The following is a 16,975-nucleotide window of genomic DNA, read 5'->3' as shown; positions in this document are numbered from 1 at the left end:
GAAGGGATGGAGACCCAGAGGCCATGTGATGGGCAAGGGTCACTGACCCCGAGGTGCCCTTCCCTGCATAGACCAAGCACAGCCAGAGTGAGGCCCCTGGGCTGTTCTCACAGGTTTCAGCAGTGACGGGCCAGTGAGGGCCTAAGCTCTCACCCTCAGTGTGTCTACCCGCTCTAGACACTCAGTCAGGTATCCCGTTAGAACTCAATTCAGTTTCTGAACACTGGATTCTTAGGCATATTTCCTCTTTAAAAAGCAAGTATTGTATGTCAAAAGCTGCATCTGTGTTTTCTCTCCTTTTCTTTCTATAGTCTTGGGCTTCGTTCTGTAGACCAGGCCTGCCTCTGTCTCCCGGGTGCTGGGATTGAAGGTGTGTGCCTGGCACCATGCCTGGCACCTGCTTTTTCAATCAAAGAGGTAACATCACAGGATCAGCTTCTTAGAGTGGAGACTGGGAGCTAGTTGACAGCTGGCACTCAATAGGGGGTCAAAGGAACCTGCTTCCCAATGTCCCTGACAGTTAGGAGTGTGTCAAAACCAGACTGCCCAGCGCCATGGCTAAATTTACTTTCATGATGAGCGATAAAATTCACATGTTCTTTATTTAGTCCATATAATACACCATTTTAAAGAGTTCTTTAAAATCAGATAAAAGAGCGTAGTAAATGGCAAGTGCATGAAGTCTTTCTTCATAAACAATGTCAAAACAAAAAGTTTTGAATTACAAAATGTTAAAAAATATGTTGGTACTTAACATTTCACTAAAGCATAAAGTTACAGATATTTTCTAAAGAAAAATAACTGTGCCACTTACCTATTTTTGCTGTTTCTATGAACTTTTTTTTTTAATTCTGTACATAGGACATTTTGTACAAAATACGAAGTCTACATTTTTATTACTTATTACCATAAAACAAAGATACAATGTATGTACAATGTTCAAAGAAGCCACACAAAGCCACACTAGAAAGACACTTGCAACTGTGACAGCTCTGGCCACAGATACATTCGGGAAGGGTGAAGGCGCCGAACTGAGAGCCTAGGAGCCTGTTTGTTCTCGACGTGGTACTTTTTCAAACCAGTTTGGTACAAAATCGACCGTGTCTCTATAATGATATATAAGTTGAACAATTAGCAGAGGGAACCCGAGTACTAACTAGGGAAACTTTAATAGGCCAAAATATAGAGTAATACTCTTGTCAAAGAAAATTAGTCTCTCTCAAAACTGTTTTTTTTTTTCTTCCTTATTGGTGAATGTTCATCTTCAATAAAGAGCAGAAATAAAACCTAGCCCAGCAGACGTTCTTCTGTGCTGAGCTTCACACAATCACCCAGACACTGACAGCTTGCTCTCCACAAAGGGCCAAAGAGTCTCCCGGGACCTCTCGCCACAACGGAACACCCCACATCAGGGATATCTGAGACTCTACCAGCTAAAGACGAGTGTTCGAACAATGGGGTATCAAAACACATAGACACTGCTTTATACAATAAAAGCACCCTTTTTCCCTCAAAAGGAGAAGGCATCTCAACTTTTTTTTTTTTTAATTATAGATTTCATAATGGTAAAGTGGATAGATACTTGTCAAGTTTCTCAGGAAGTGTTCTTCTCACCCAAGCAACTAGCCTGTCCACCTTCGGCTGGGGTCACCTTTCCGCTTCGTACCACGCTGGCTCTCCCTCCCTGCAGATGCCTGTCTTCCTTGCTGTGTGGAGTGAGCATCAGCAGGGATCTGAGGAGAGGTGGGCTCGGTGGCGGCAGCATGAGAGCAATCTGATCTCACCATTTTTTTTTTTTTTTTTTTTTTGTCACGGATACCCGAGACCACAATGAAAAAAAACCAGGTTTTAAAAGAAGCCACACTTTACCTCTTATGCATCAAGACATTTAACACTAAGTTATATATATATATATGCTGGAGACAAAAGAAACTAGTCACTGTTCAGAACAGCGGTACACATCTCAAGTAGCTTTCAAGCAGGATAAATAAATCAAAATACTGGCCGCCCTGAGAGAAATAAAGAATAGACAAAGCGCTAAGTTTAAGGAGTTTTCTCCTCATACCGCTCCACCTAAAACAGAAGCTTAATCCATGCAAGACGTTTGTGGAGCCTGCAGCAGCACGTGAGGACGAGTGGAAACGTACACACTGCATTTCTCCTTATGAGCTCGGCAACGTGTGCTTTTCCCAACAGCAGGCTCACTGAGGGCACCCTAACACCATGGACTGCAGCAGGCCACGTAGCTTAATTTATTGTAACGTTCTACAAATGTGGAATTCTCAGATCCTACAATTTTTATCAATTCAAGAGCCTTGTTGAAGGATAATGTGTAAGTAGATGAAAAACTGATTCTGCAAATAAAAATATGAACACATAATTTCAACATTGCGATTCTAGTCAAGGTGGACTGAGAAAGCACTTCTCAGAGATTTCTTCTCTGAGCTTTGGTGGAACCCTGGCCTCTACCACAGACTATGAAATATGGCTTTCGGTAGACATTAAGGGAAGCATGACATGGTGTGCATGCCATTAATCAAAGGAAAGAAACACCTTGGAAGGTCCCAGCGCTGAGGATGTTGGCCAGTTTCTCAGTAGGCAGCTAGAATGTGAAAGCAAAGAGCCATTTCGGTGAGCTTTAACTAACCAACACTAGCTGCTGGCACAGCAAATCGTGGAAATGATGTCAAAGGTTGTAAAGTCTTAAAAAAGAGGAGATACCTTCTAAGCGTTGCTTTGATTTGAAAACTCATGGTGTCCCCACAGTACTACCTATTTCAGAGGAGCACAGGGTCCACTTGGGAGAACAAGAAGACAACCAGGGTGCTTTCCTACAGCTCTGACTTTGGGACACAGTCTTTCTCAGGGCTATGCTGGGGTGGTGACGACACCGTCATCAACCCCTAGCTTGGCCAGCAGGGCCAGAGAAGCCACCATTGTTTGGACTCCTAATCTCGAGCTGCGGCGGACGTGCATTATTGCCTACAGAACGGGGTCGGAGGGAGCTTTGACTTGGAGTGTAGCTGATTGGTATGGCACAGACAGTGTGTCTTTCTAGAGCATCCAGAAGAGCTGGCAGCCCCAGCTCGGCGTGCTGCTCCAGAGGCTAGCGCCCGTCCTGGGAGAGCAGCTCACTGGCTCTGCAGTGGGCTTCCAAGGCTTTCTCGGTGTGGGGGTCCTGAGGCAGCTCGGACTTGCGCCGCACAAGGGGACGGTCCTTCTTCGGGTCTTTCTGTGCCTGGAATCACAAATGCAACGCAGTTGGCTACGTACTGGGCTGACTGAGAAGGGAGTTCACTTCTGAGTTAGAAGTGAGAGGATCACGGATGTTCTACAGCCTCAGCTGGCCACAGGAATGGGCCCATTTCTTATTCACTCACCCCAAGTATCCTAAACACTACGTGATGACTAGTGTGAAGCCTAGTGGGCAGTGTTGGCTTTGAGTCTCTGCCGAGTTACTGTTTACAGGACATCCAGTTCCTGAGAGGAGGCTCTCTCACAAACACCACCAGTGTCGCTTCACGACCATGTCTGTTACACATGTATTTCAGGAAGCAGACAACTCTTTAGGGGAAACAAAACTAGATTTAAACCAGTGAAGAGAGCTAAAATATCTACAAAAAATTTTAGGTTTTTACAGGAAGAGGTGTCAAATGGGCCATGCAGCTAGAAGAAAAATTGTACCCAGAAGTCATTTTCATTCCCACTATCGAGTCTAGGAAATAAAAAATTCCTTCTCTTTTCCACTCTTCCTGAAGTTTAGGAATCCCACTTTAGCAGGAAGATTTAGACTATGTGTGTGCATGTGCACACATGTACATGCTTTGAGACAGGTTGGCCTTGAGTATATTATGAAGTCCAGGCTGGTCTTAACCTCATAGCAATCCTTCTGCCTTAGCTTCCCAAGTGCTGGGGTTACGAGCACGAGCCAGCATGCCCAGGGATTTAGCTAACTATCTGCAAAGAGTGGGGCCAGAGAGGAGAGTCTGCACTGAGCATCCGCTCAGCTTTAAGGGAGGCTGCTATGTTAGCCCCGGCACTCTGGAACACACCGAAACACCAACTCGGCTGTCCAAAGGCGGCGTGCTGCGAGAAGACTGGGCAGGCAGCAGTGCTTTTGGACCTAAATTGCTCAACCCTAACTGCTTTCCTTTCCAACCAAACAAAGGCAGCATAAAGAGAGTAAACCTTTATGATGTGATCTAGAAAAGAAAAAGTAAACAACTGTTGAAAGCCAATTATGTGACAACGGAAAGAGCATGCATGAACGGCTGCTCCGTGTGCTGATGTCTGACTTCCACACGGTGATAAACACGCTCTTATGCTCTGGTGTTTCAGAAACTCAAGCACCTGCCAAGCCACAGACTTCCGGAAGCCTGTGTCTCCAAAAGTGGTGTTTCTCAGCAGGGTTCTCTGTAGGTCTGCTTAGGAAAACAGCAGCAGCAAGGGGTCCAGTGTCTTGTCTGACACCACCATCATCTCTAGATCCATCACTTGACATTACCACTCAACATGGTGAAGGAAAGCTTTTCAATTTGCCTGCCTAGAAACCAGTCCCCAGTCCCCATTCAGGCCGTCACCAGTCCCCACACAGGCCGTCACCAGTCCCCATTCAGGCCGTCACCAGTCCCCACACAGGCCGTCACCAGTCCCCACTCAGGCCGTCACCAGTCCAGATGCTTGTAAGAGTGCATTTATTGATTTTGAGTTTTGCTACAAAGCCCAGGCTGGTTTCAAACCCATGACCCTCCTGCCTCAGCTTCTCAAGTGCTGAGATTTTGGGTGTGCACCACCACAGCTGGCACATTAGGAGTGCCTCATCTTTAACCCATCAGAAATTCAGAGGTAAAATTCTACCCTGAATTTTATGTCCATCCTGATGCAAACCAACATTTTAACATACATGAAATATGTAGTTACCTCTGACACAGGCATGTCAGAGAGAAGAAACATCTTAACACAGAGACCATAGTCAAACTGTTGGAGCTGGACCCAGTGAAGGTGAACTGAGGAAACTCAACTGACCGGAGCTTCTGGACATACACAAGGGGCCTCTCTGCTTAGCATGCAGACAGATGCATGAAGCAGAGAAGAATTTGACAAAACACAAGAGGAACAATGAGAGAAACAGGTGGCAGGGAAGAATGAGACATTGTGCAGATGGTGGTCTAGATGAGTAAGATCTGGGGGGAGGACGTGCTGGCAGCATGCGGGCAGGGGTGGGTGGACAAGGAAGCAGGAAGTGTTGGAATGAGACAGCTCTGTGTGAGACACAGGAGCCTGGGCACTCTGGTAGGTACAAAAATGGCCAGTGTCAGAGGTTTGTAGAGAACATGGGCTGGCCACACAATGGTACACGCCCCCTTTATCTTGGAAAGGCGTTGAGTTCTAACTTTAGAACTCAATTGGGGGTAGAACTAATCAACGTCCCTTAGCTCTGTCTTGCCCATCACAAGCTTTGATGTCACAGAAAGAAGGGAAAATACTTCATGTACGCCATGGTGACTCATCACGCTCTGGTAGACACAAAGCCTTAAGTATATTTTATGCATTTTCCAAGGAGTACCTGCACTGCCTGCCTTCCGTCTCTACACCTTCCTGACTTGCGTGGTTGACACTGCTTTTCTCCCGACCAACTGTTAAAATGAAAATTGTTAACATTTTAAATGTCTCTGATATTAATGTTATTCACATGAAACTTACACACTTTTTCAGGGGGTGTTCTATATAGAGTTACACAAGTTCTACAAAGGAAATCCAAACAGTGGTTCTGACAAGTGAATACAATATTGAATCTCTCCACCTCCTCCATCAACCAAATGCCTTTCTTAGCATTGGTCTCTTGTTCCTAGTCTTCGGCAGGACCATCTTATTTACTTCTCACCCTGTCCTGACCCAACAGTCAAGTCCACTTAAAGATACATGGCATCTTTTTTGGAAAATTAGTGAAAATAAAACTGAGGACCACAGAAAGTGTTCATATTATTGAGCCCCAGACCTCAGTTTTTTTTTTTCTTTTCTTTTTTTTTTTTTTTGAGCTGAGGATCGAACCCAGGGCCTTGTGCTTGCTAGGCAAGTGCTCTACCACTGAGCTAAATCCCCAACCCCAGTCCTTAGTTTTTGGCTATAGTTTTGTTTGGTTTTTGAGCCAAGGTATTCCCATGTAGCCTGGACTAGCCTTAAATGTGCTGATCATGCCTCGGCCTCCAGAGCTCTGGGACTACAGGCATGCGAGACTGACCACATCTGGTACTTGGCACATTCATTTGCTGTCAAAACTGACTAAGAATTTCAAGAGCATGATTCCACTGTTCTCAAATGAAGAAGAGATTATCATTTTGCCAGGTGGTGGTGGCACAAGTCTTTAATCCCAGCACTCGGGAGGCAGAGGCAGGTGGATCTCTATGAGTTCGAGGTCAGCCTGGTCTGCAGAGCGAGTTCCAGGACAGCCAGGGCAACACAAGAGAAACCCTGTCTCAAAAAACATAAACAAAAACAACTAAAAAGTTTATCATTTCAAATATTACCTACGAGGCTGTACCTCAGAAAATCTTCATCTAGACATGGAGACTCGTCTAACTCTGTCCTGGCTTGGGGGTTTAACCCACAGACATCTTGACACTGGGCAGTGTTGTCTTTTTCAGGGTTGCTAGTCTAGGTCCTCCCAATTTCCACAGCAATTTGCTTTATCTTCTCATTCCTTTTCAAAGGCAGGCTTCTTTACTAAGTTGCCCAGCTAGCTTCAAGCTTGACACCCCCCTGCTCTGTCTCTGCACCACAGGAGTTTCAGAATTGGTTGGTTTTTGAGCCTGGGCTGGCTGACTTCTGAACCTGCTATATATCAAGGGATGACTTTGAACTTTTGACTTTCCGGTCTTCTCTTCCCAAGAGTTGAGGTTACATGAGTATAGCACCATGCAGGGTTTATGCTGTGCTGGGAACGACCCAGGCTTTGGCGCACACTAGGCAAGCAATCTACCCACTCAGCTAGATCTCCGCTGGTCAGTTCCCTAAGGTAACGACCCTGCTGGGATCCTAGTGGGGAAATTAATTTGCGGAGAACTAACATCCCTGTGCCCGGCATCTTCTGACTCAGGAGCACGGGCCACAGAACCCAAAAGATAAGGTGGAGGACCGACTTTGTAAGAATGTGTCAACCACACAGAAGACTCAGCTAGATGACATAATTTCAAGAGCCACAGACACAGAGAGCAAATGTGTCATGGGAGCCTTTCCTGCTGAGAATGCCCAGCTGGTTTTACCAAAAGGGGACCTGTCACCAGGATGAATAACAGCTTGGAGGCTTTGTAGCCCCTGAACTAATGATGCCAAAGCCCACTTTTCAAGGCATTTTTGCTTGAAGTTTGTGATTAATTTGGTGTGTTCTCAATCCAGTTGCTGATCTTGTATGGCATAGGGTGTAAGTTATAGTGAATCGTGACCAAAGCTGAAGGATGTACCAGAAGGGACATTCCTTTGAACCTTCAAGTGTGCAGGAAATGCCTCACAAGTCAACTTCCTCTAAACTTTATATGGCCCAAGTATCTTAAAATTGAGTAAGAGTCACCAATTCCCAGACGGGCTTCCCTGGGATGATGTTCTGAGGAATATGGGGATCTCAGACAAGCACTCAGCTGGATTGCCATTGGCAAACTCGGGGCTGCAAAATCAAAGTGGAAATAAAAAGGTGACCTTAATTCCTTTCAAAGGTACAAAGAAATCACAGAGGAAAACTAGAGCCCGCAAGTAGAACACAGAAAACACACGGGTTTCTTTCTTTTCTCTTCCTCCCTCTTTTCCTTCCTCTTTTCCAAGAGATGAGTCTCACTATGTGGCCCAGACTGGCCTTGAACTCACAATCCCCCTGGCCTTGGCTTCTCCAGTGCTAGGATTCTGGCCTGAGTAACTATGCCCAGTTGAGTTCTTGATAAGATCTATTCATTGCTAAGAATATCCATTATGTGAAAGTGTAGAATTCAACTAATTCCTGACATTCAGTAAGTGGTCACTGCGTTGTTCCACTGCATTTTCAGTGTTTTCATGTTTTGTTGAGTAGAAAGAACTATTCATTCATCCATTTAAAGAAACTTTAATTTAAATCAAGGGGCTGAGGATGAACATGGATTCCCATGACAAGTGCTAGAGCTGAGCCATCCTTGCTCAGCACTGTGACAGGGAGCCTGTGACTCCAAATCAGGCAACACTGTGGCAACGGTGAAAAGAAATGGCCACATGCACCCCTGTATCTCTGCTTATGGTATTCACACACAAGCCACAGCCTTTCAGGGCACCATCACCAGTAATTATGAAGAGATGCTGCCGCACCCTCTCTTCATGCCAGGTCTTGAAGCGCTTCTGTGTGCTACCCTGGGACCACAGCCCAGTTCAGAAGGTTCCATGTCTGATGTTCTGCAGACACGTGTGGCTGGGGCTGATGGAGGCTCAGCTGGCTAGACTGCCCACTCTTAGTAATGCCTCATCCTATCTTATCGGGTGAGGATTTACTGGAACCAAACAAAAGAGATTAGCGAATCCTTCTGTTTATTTAACTGAGCTCCAATGGACATCACGAGCAGTACGCAGCAACCAGGGGCTCCCTTTGACACTCTAGAACTTGAGTGCTAACGTCTAGGGATCCTGTCATTGGTCAAAGGGGGCTAAAACTGACAAGGCAGAATTACTAATACCTTAAGGTCCAATTTGGGCATTATTTACACCTGCCCAGAACAGGGAGCATGCCCAGAGGAATGAGGCTTTTAGGACCCTCAGAGGAGCTCAGTGGGTCACCCTCTTGGAAACCTTTCTGTGTGTGTTCTCAACTTGGCAAAAAGAACTGAATCAGAACTGTTCTAAACAGTTACGTGGAGCTGTGGAGGTACCGGAAGTGCTGTTGGCAGAGCCCTGGCCTGCCCCAGGAGCTCCGGGTCCCGGAAGAGGCTGCTAAGCTTCCCCATCTTGGTGTCCTGGGAGGTGAGGGGTGTAACACCTGCTATGAGGAACTAAAGGCAGTGAGTGCTCTGGGCCAGAGCAGAAGGCGCAGGGCTGCACAGGGGAAGTGAATGCCAAGATGCTACTGCAAAGCTTCTGATTTTGCTCAAGCTAACAGAGAACACATAGTTAGGAGTTGGGTTTCTGTTGCTAAGGTAAATGAAACAACACATTGCAGGCATACACTTAGTTGTTAAAAACTTTTCTAGCGATTGGATCACTCAGATCTCCAGACGTTTCTGAACGAGTGACTGCATTTCCCCTTACAGCATTAGCTCAGTGGAGCGTGGTGGGCCCGCCAAGCACGTCTGTAGTGGGTGCTGCCCTGCTGAGCTCGGTGCGCTTTTACCTGGCGGGTCTCGTCGCTCACTGTCTTTCTCAGCATCTGCACATCTTCAAACTGAGGCCCGTCTGTCTCCATTGCCACCGGGATGCTCATGACGCTGGCTTGACTATACACTGCATACTGCAATGCAAAGTATGGAGTCACTCTCTGTTGGGTGCTGGGTCTGCACTTAGGGCCCTCAGACCGCAGGGGACGCTGGCCCACTGCCCTTCCCTGTAGCCCTCTGCCACAAGAAGCCACATGGTGGGAGACAAACTTGCCTACGTGCCCACGGATGAAGCCTGTGGGCTGCTGCCTGCTGGATACTGGAAAGGAGCTCACCTTTCTGCAGGCTAGGCTATGGGAGTGACCCTCTGCTGACCCCAAGATCCCCTCTACATCTTCCCTCAGTTCATCTCCAGCCAGTCAGCCTGCAGCCCCCCTGCATCTCTGGAGCTAACACACTGAAAGGGGGCTGCCCATGCAAATGGTCACTTCTCACCCTGTTCTCCGTACGTAGCTTGTCGAGCTCCTTCTTTCCCCAGCTCTCTTCCCTTCACTTCTTCACACCCACCCTGGGGCAGCTGCCCCCCTCAATCTTCCTTCATTCCACGTCCTCAGTATTTTCTTAAGATCTTAAATCTTTGAACACATTCTGATATCCTGCTTGCCACCAAAACTACCACAGCCTGGATTATGGCTGGTCCCTCTAACCCGGCACCCTGTGCCCCTGGGGTCAGGCCCACTAAGCCTTGGGGCCGTGCTCAGCTTCCCCACCTCTCCACTCCCTTGTGCTCTAGGTGCATCAGGCAGGCTGTAGTGGCAGATAGCCCTGCCCCACCTGCTTCTACCCTGGCCCCAGTGACTTCAGACTCTGGGAGCAGAGGGTTGAAGTCCCGGCTTGCTAGTTGTTGGCACTCGCTCTCCCTGTGGTCAGGCCAGGGTGGCGGGGACAGAGTCAGTGTCTACTGCAGGTTGGGGGTTATGCTCAGTCCTTCCCTTGCAATATATGTGCTGTCAAGAAGCCTCAAGCCTAAGGGGACACTGGGCCCTGTGCCCAGGCTTATGGCCACCCACACACCTGGTTTCTGCCGCTCCTTTGGCTGGCAGCTCTGCTCAGGCCAGTCTGGCTCCTGCTCTTTCTCTACCAAGCCGCCTCCTGGGCACTACCCCTCCAGGCCGTGTACTTGCTGTAACCACTCCTGGCACTCGGCTTCTTCCTACAACCCCAGGCTCTCCTGCCCTTGGTGCTACCCGCTCTGCTCAGCAGCCTCCTTTCCACACGGTCCCCCAAGAGTCGGTCCCTCCGGGCCTAGCTCTTCCAGCACAACATCCTGCCAGAACAGAAGCGCTCCCTAAACTGCAGGTCCACCTGGGCCACTGTGCTCCTTGCATGCATTTGGCGGGATAAAGGCAGCCGGCTTTTGTCCTTTCTCCAGTATTACCACAGCTCCCTCAGGGCCAGCCCCGAGCTTCTCTGGTATTTTCTGACTTGCCTGGGTCTTGGGCTCCTGCCTCAGATGCAGACTGTGTGACAACTCTAGGGTGAGGGTTCCCCCTGGGACAGACCACATCCCATCCCAGTGCCATTTCTTTCTGAACCTCCCTGTAGACATGAGCTGCACCTTCTGCAGTCTAGAGCAGTCCTCAGTTGTGTGCTATGGTGGCTGCACTGGCCCCCTTGTGCACCCATGCTTCTAGATGCCAGGCTGTGTTTGGCTCTGACGTTTTTACACTGGAAACTTACAAAATTTGATTCAGGATACATGGCACCTTGCCCTCTAGGTGCTCAAAGTCAGGTGGGGAGGGAGAGGAAGTCATGGAAGTCTACTGTGAGATAGCCCTGGGGGCTGATCTAAAGCAGAGGCTTCATCGTCTGGACACTCCAGGACAAACCCGGTATTTTCCACACAAGTTGCACAAGGAGTGGAAAGGATCCTGTGCTCATGGCTTGTGCTAGTTCATAGCAGACGAAGCTCACTCCCAGTAGGCACAGGCAGGCTTCCTGCAAAGAGCATAGGCCTTTAAGAGGCAGCAGCTCAGAGGACAAGGATGCACAGGCCTCCACAGAAGGTAGAGGACCTGGGGCACGATCCCCTGCCACAGCCCAGCTGCATTCACACAACATCCCAGGAAGGGGAGGGGGGTGAGTAATAAGATGCCCTAAAGTATATATGGTGGGTTGGGAGAAACACACTGGTGTTGGAAATGACCAGTGTTTTAGAATTCCACACAAAGAAGATGGCATGGAAAACCCAGGGAAGTAGCCACAGGGGCTAGAACATGTCTTTTAAGCCACAGCTTCTGGATCCCTCCTCCACCAGCCTGTCTGGGCACTTCACATCTATGAGCAGATGAGACACTTGCTTGGCCTATAAAAATGAGGGTTTGCTTGGGGAAGATGTCTCCCCAGATGCTACTGAACACACACTGAATTACTGGTAACCTTCCTTTGGATAGTGAAGCTGATGTTCCCTCTCACCAAAGCTGATATGAAAATGGCTTAAAACCCCATATATCCACTACCAACTTGAGTCCTGTAATGACAAGTACTAACCAGAAATTAGTTAGTGCTAAGTTTTTTCTCAAGAGGATGAGTTCTAAGGCCATACTTTCGGCTCTGAAGTCTTAGTACATGAAGTATTTTCCACTTTAGAGACACCGTGTCATGGGGCTGGGGCATATGAACAAGACTCTTGATGACTGTCACAGATAGATGTTTCCACACAGAGATGGGGGTGAGGACAGTGGGAAGGGAGGTCACCAAAGCTCCAATGCCAAAGCCACCACAAGTATGATATCACCACAGTTTAAAGAGCAATCAAAAGGAATAAACCAGGAACCTTGGCTGCTAGGCAATGGTGACTCCAGGCCCCGGGCTGATACAACAACCAGCTCTTAGTGTGTAAGCACAAGTTCTGTGCAGCTTTCCAACATTATCATTTCCATATTCTAGACAAAGCACACTTTCCAAGGCTCTTCACTCCTAGCTAAATAAAGCCTTCCAAACAAAGCAAGGCCCCCAGTGCGATGTCAGCAAGGCTGAGCCACCTAAGTCTGCCCATGTATGCTTTCCCCATGTTTGAAACAACTACTAGTACTTCAACCTCATTTTCAACATAGACTCGATCCATACATGCACATCTCTATAATGAAACCACAGGCCTTAGAAGAAAGTGCTGATGGGAAATTCAGGCTATTTGTTCTAGGTGGAACCATAGATCTGTAACAGACTGTCATTAAGTATCTTTTCATCAAAGGGATGCAGGCCAGTATGCTGCTTTATAGGAAACTACACACCGTTATCTTCATGTATCGTTTTTATTAAATGACAAAGATTAAAAAACCCACATCCAACTTATATAATAATTTATACACACTTCTCACCAAAAAGAAATACACGGTTAAGTAAAACATTTTCTTCCCTGGAAAGCCAAGAGAAGCCTGAGAGATCTTAGTGTGGAAAAGGTCAGATGTTTTATCAAGTGGCTGATAGAATCAGACACACACAGAGCAAGGAGAAACACCCCAGTAACACGCATCATTCAGTCCAGCGGACACACCACCAAAGAGGTCCCAGGTCTGCAGCCTAGAGCTAACACTGGATGGAGGCTGCTAAGCTGCCAACAGCTCTGGCAGATATGACCACTTGTGTCTCACTTCACCTCGAGAGAGCAGACGGGCATCAGCTAGGGTAGAGGAAAGGTTAGCGTGAGCAGGGCAGAAGTCAGTTAGTTTATCAGCATACTTCATCTACTTCATACTTCATCTGTTTCAAATATGAAAATAAAAGGAGAAATATGGTTCAAGTGACAGCATTTATGACATTTGAGCAAGAAAGAACATTACAGTCTTAAGAGGTTACATCCTGGCTTTCTTTTTACCACATCATAGCTTTTAAAAAGAAGAGGAAAAAGTCAATTTTGTGGTAAAAATGATGTGTGGCAAATAAGTACTTCTACAAGAGGAAGGTTACAAAGTTGGAAAGTGTTTATTGTGGACATTTGCACATACAGTGTTAGTGACGACGGCCCCTTCCTGGGGTGGAGCCAGATCCTATTTCATCCAACATTCACGCAATGCCTCAACACTCCCGCGTCACTCTCTGCTTTAGTACCTGGGGATTCGCTTTGGCTAGATTTTCTATTTTAACCCATGCTTCTTCTCTCTCTTTCATCTTCAGCTTCTCTCTGGAAAACAGTAAAACAGCATTTATTAGAGAAGACTCTCGTTCAGGCAGGACAGGGGCAACAGCCTGGAGATGTCAGCAGCACAACCTTGTTTTCAAGGTACTTTCATGTCTTATTCCATGTCTTAAACTGTGGCTCTCAACACATGCAATGTGAAAAAAAAAAAACCTAAAAACTGGCCAAGAGTTAGACTAAAGACTTTAAAAAGTAAAAAAGCTAAATATTTAACAAGAGTTTAAAATACTTCCCATTTCCCGCAAGTAGGTCCAATGTTCCTAGGCTGGCTGGCTGCCTGCTTCCATACCCACTGGCGGGTGAGTCTGCAGAGGAGCCAAGGAAGCCAGAGCCAGCACCCTGGAGGTGACAGTATTCCAAGGAGACCAGGACTACTTCTGATTCCATCATTACAGGCACCGAATTTAGGCCACTGTTTTTTAAAATCCTCAAAATGTACTACCACAGGCAACTTTTGGAACACCGTGACTCTCTAGGAGTGGAAGAGGAGGCAGCGGAGAGCTCCTTCTTAGACACTCTGCCCTCAAGGGCTGAGACCTGGTCTGGCATAGCTCTCTGTGGCCCTGCCACCCGGTGCTTCCCTGACACACATGCTGTATTCTACTCAGTGTGCTCTGCTTTACTCCACCTACCCTGTTATGACAAGGACTTTTGTTGCATTCACTGCTGTATTATCAGAAACCAAAACAGAGCCAGACATGCAGCCAAACCTCACATATTATCTAAAGAACAAAGAAATGGTGGTTGCCTAGACCTTAGTCTACCTTAGTCACTTTTAAGTGGCAAGCAAAGACTAAAAATCTGCCAGCACTTCACACTGGGTTAGGAACAGTGATTTTCTTTTTCTTAAAAAAGACAAGGTCTCACTACATAGCCAAGGCTGGCCTTGAACTCATACTACTCCTCCTGCCTCAGCCTTCAGAATGTTGAGGGGATGGACTTGTGTTCTATGCCTGGCTGAAAAGTGACTTATTTAAGTAGATAAATAAGGTACATTATTATTACGTAGATACATAGCATGGCATGGGTGTGGGGTTCAGAGGTCAACTCTCTGAGTCTGTGTTTTCCTTCTGTTTTTACATGGGTTCTGAGCTCAGGTTATCAGATGTGTGGAGCAAGTGCCTGTATCACTAGGTCATCTTGTTAGTCACCGCTAATCAATCACATGACTATGTGCCTAGCCTAGAGACACGAGCACCTTAATCAACATCTAGGCAGTCTCTGCAAAGATGCAGCCTTTCAAGTTCCACATGCACAGAAGCAGCACTCTGAAAAAGGCAAAGCTGACTCATATGGTAGACGGGTGAGGACCCTGGTGTTAGACACATGCTCTCTGGTAATAGGCCGACATCAACCTTTAACTTGCTTCCTAAACAAGAGCAGAACAGGGTTTCTTAAAAAGTTCAAAATGGTGGGGTTGGGTATTTAGCCCAGTGGTAGAGTGCTTGCCTAGCAAGCGCAAGGCCCTGGGTTCGATCCTCAGCTCCACAAAAAAAAAAAAAAAAAAAAAAAAAGGTTCAAAATGAAGAATAACTCTGTAGGACTAACAATGATGATGGAATTTTAAGGAATATGGAAAACAATAAAAACCCACCCTGGAACCTGTGCAAGGACCACTTACTTCAGTTTCTCTGCTTTGAACTGCTGGGTACAGTCATCAAAGAGTTTTTGGTTCATCTCCATGAAGAGTTTCAGGGCATTGTATATCAAGCCATGTATGGTCCTGCAGAGGGAATGCCACAGTGAAATGCCGATGCTGGACCCTTCTCATCCTTCTGCCTCCTGCCTTCTTCCCTCTAAACCTCTGAGTCTCCCTTATTTCTGAGGTCCTACCTGCAACAAGCTCACTAGGTTTTAATACAAGCTGCTAGTTCTAATTCAGTCTGCTTCCCCAGTCAGGGCTTGCAGGCAGCTGCCAGGCCAGGAAGTTCACCTGCCTGGTAACAGCAGCCAAAGTCACTTTGCCTGGAGCCCGAATAGAAAAAAGAATTACAGGTAAATTATTCAGACAGCAGTAACAGAAAGACTGTATTTATGATGCTCCACAGAGCAAAGGAGAACTCTGGTGTCCACTTCTGGCTAATGCTGAGTATTGAGCTCAGCATCCAACACATCTGGCCCCCCATATGGAGTTCCTTGCAAGCCATCAGGGAGCTTTCATGAAGTAAAGTGAAAGGGAGAGGCGGAACAGTCCTCACTCCTCAGCCACATGAGCCACCCACTTCTCTTTTCACCCTCAGGTAATGTGCACAGCAGGGCAGACCTGGACTTTAACCCATGTGCTCCCCAATGTGTCATGGGACTTGAAGGGGCAACTAAGGGTTGATGCGTCCACCATGTTCTGGCAGGACTGATCCTATGAACTGTGCAGTGACCTTCCAACTCCCCTGAGGCTCCAGGAGAGGGCTGGACACCAGCAGGGACCCGGAGGCAGACAGGCCTCTGTACTGGTTTGCCAGTGGGGTAAGGAGGCAAAACAACAGGCCACAGAGACAGTTCTCTCTGCTGCTTAACTTAAAACGTCACCAAGAAACTGATGTCCATTTTAAACGCTGATGGTAAGTTTAGACTTCAACTCTAACTGCAGTGATAGCAAGGCCTGGCTATGTAAAATGACCAGGAAGTGGATGGGCTGTCGATTCCTACTTGTTCCAGTGGGTCTTTGAGTTGCGGTACAAGGATGGAAACATGATGGGCAGAATCTTCGCTGCATTGTCACTGATTAAACTCATAATGTATTCATTGTTCCAGTAATATAGTGCCCGCTCTGCCACCTGAAAGACAGGGTGCAGAAATGTTGGTGATCTGCACAGAGATAGAGGCAAACATTCTTACTGCTAGACTTGTGAGTAGAGAGTTACACTGGACCAGACAATTAAAATCATTTTCATCAATTCTAAATAGTCTAGATTGTGATGTTGAACAGTCAATGAAGAGGCAAAAAGGTAACTCATTTATCAAAAAGTTATAGTCATTCACTTTTTCAATTACTCAATAAACACTCATAGGAGACCCCAGGCTGGATGTGGACACTAAGTCAAGTGTGTGTGTGTGCGCGTGTGTATGCATGAATCTGTAGTGTATGTGTATAAAATGTGCACACACACGTGTGGAAGCCAGAAGTCGACATTGGGTGTTTTCCAAGTTGCTTTCCACTTTACTTTCTGAGACACAGTCTCTCACTGAACTCGGAGCTGGCTGGCAGGGACCCTCCTACTTCTAGTCCCCAGTGCCGGTATAATAGGTATGGCTAGATAATTCAAACTTGGTCCTCAGATTGTGCAATGGGCACCTCTCCAGGCCCTTCCCCAGCTATTCACCCCCACGCATCCTGTATTAGCTATGTCTGTAGTGTGTGTACCACCCTCTTAGCTAGAGGCTGAAGCAGAGCATACATTTGGCTGGCTGGGGAGCAGAAAACGGAGATGATAATTGATTTACTAGAAATGACAAATGA

At 46.9% G+C, this 16,975-nt stretch overlaps 1 protein-coding gene across 9 annotated transcripts in view; it reads right to left on the bottom strand.

The window, feature by feature from the left end:
- Window positions 1-576: 576 nt before the first annotated feature.
- Window positions 577-16,975, bottom strand: part of Ppp2r5c (protein phosphatase 2 regulatory subunit B'gamma) — a 144,574-nt gene continuing 128,175 nt past the window's right edge. For 3 of the 9 annotated variants that reach the window (XM_036206243.1, XM_036206244.1, XM_036206249.1), the window contains 5 exons: window positions 16,165-16,292; window positions 15,140-15,241; window positions 13,431-13,503; window positions 9,338-9,454; window positions 577-3,238 (listed from right to left, as the gene is read on the bottom strand). In XM_036206243.1, the coding sequence (XP_036062136.1) occupies window positions 3,107-3,238; window positions 9,338-9,454; window positions 13,431-13,503; window positions 15,140-15,241; window positions 16,165-16,292 (552 nt within the window). In that variant the 3' untranslated portion in view covers window positions 577-3,106. Of the gene's footprint in view, window positions 3,241-3,893; window positions 5,637-8,073; window positions 8,505-9,332; window positions 9,455-13,430; window positions 13,504-15,139; window positions 15,242-16,164; window positions 16,293-16,975 lie in introns of those variants that run through there. The other 6 variants (XM_036206245.1, XM_036206250.1, XM_036206247.1 and 3 more) reach the window with 4 other exon arrangements.

This window comes from Onychomys torridus, chromosome 14 (genome assembly GCF_903995425.1).
Source record: "Onychomys torridus chromosome 14, mOncTor1.1, whole genome shotgun sequence".
Lineage (NCBI taxonomy): Eukaryota > Metazoa > Chordata > Mammalia > Rodentia > Cricetidae > Onychomys > Onychomys torridus.
Note: the sequence above shows the minus strand (reverse complement) of the source record. Positions and strands in the feature narration are given on the sequence as shown.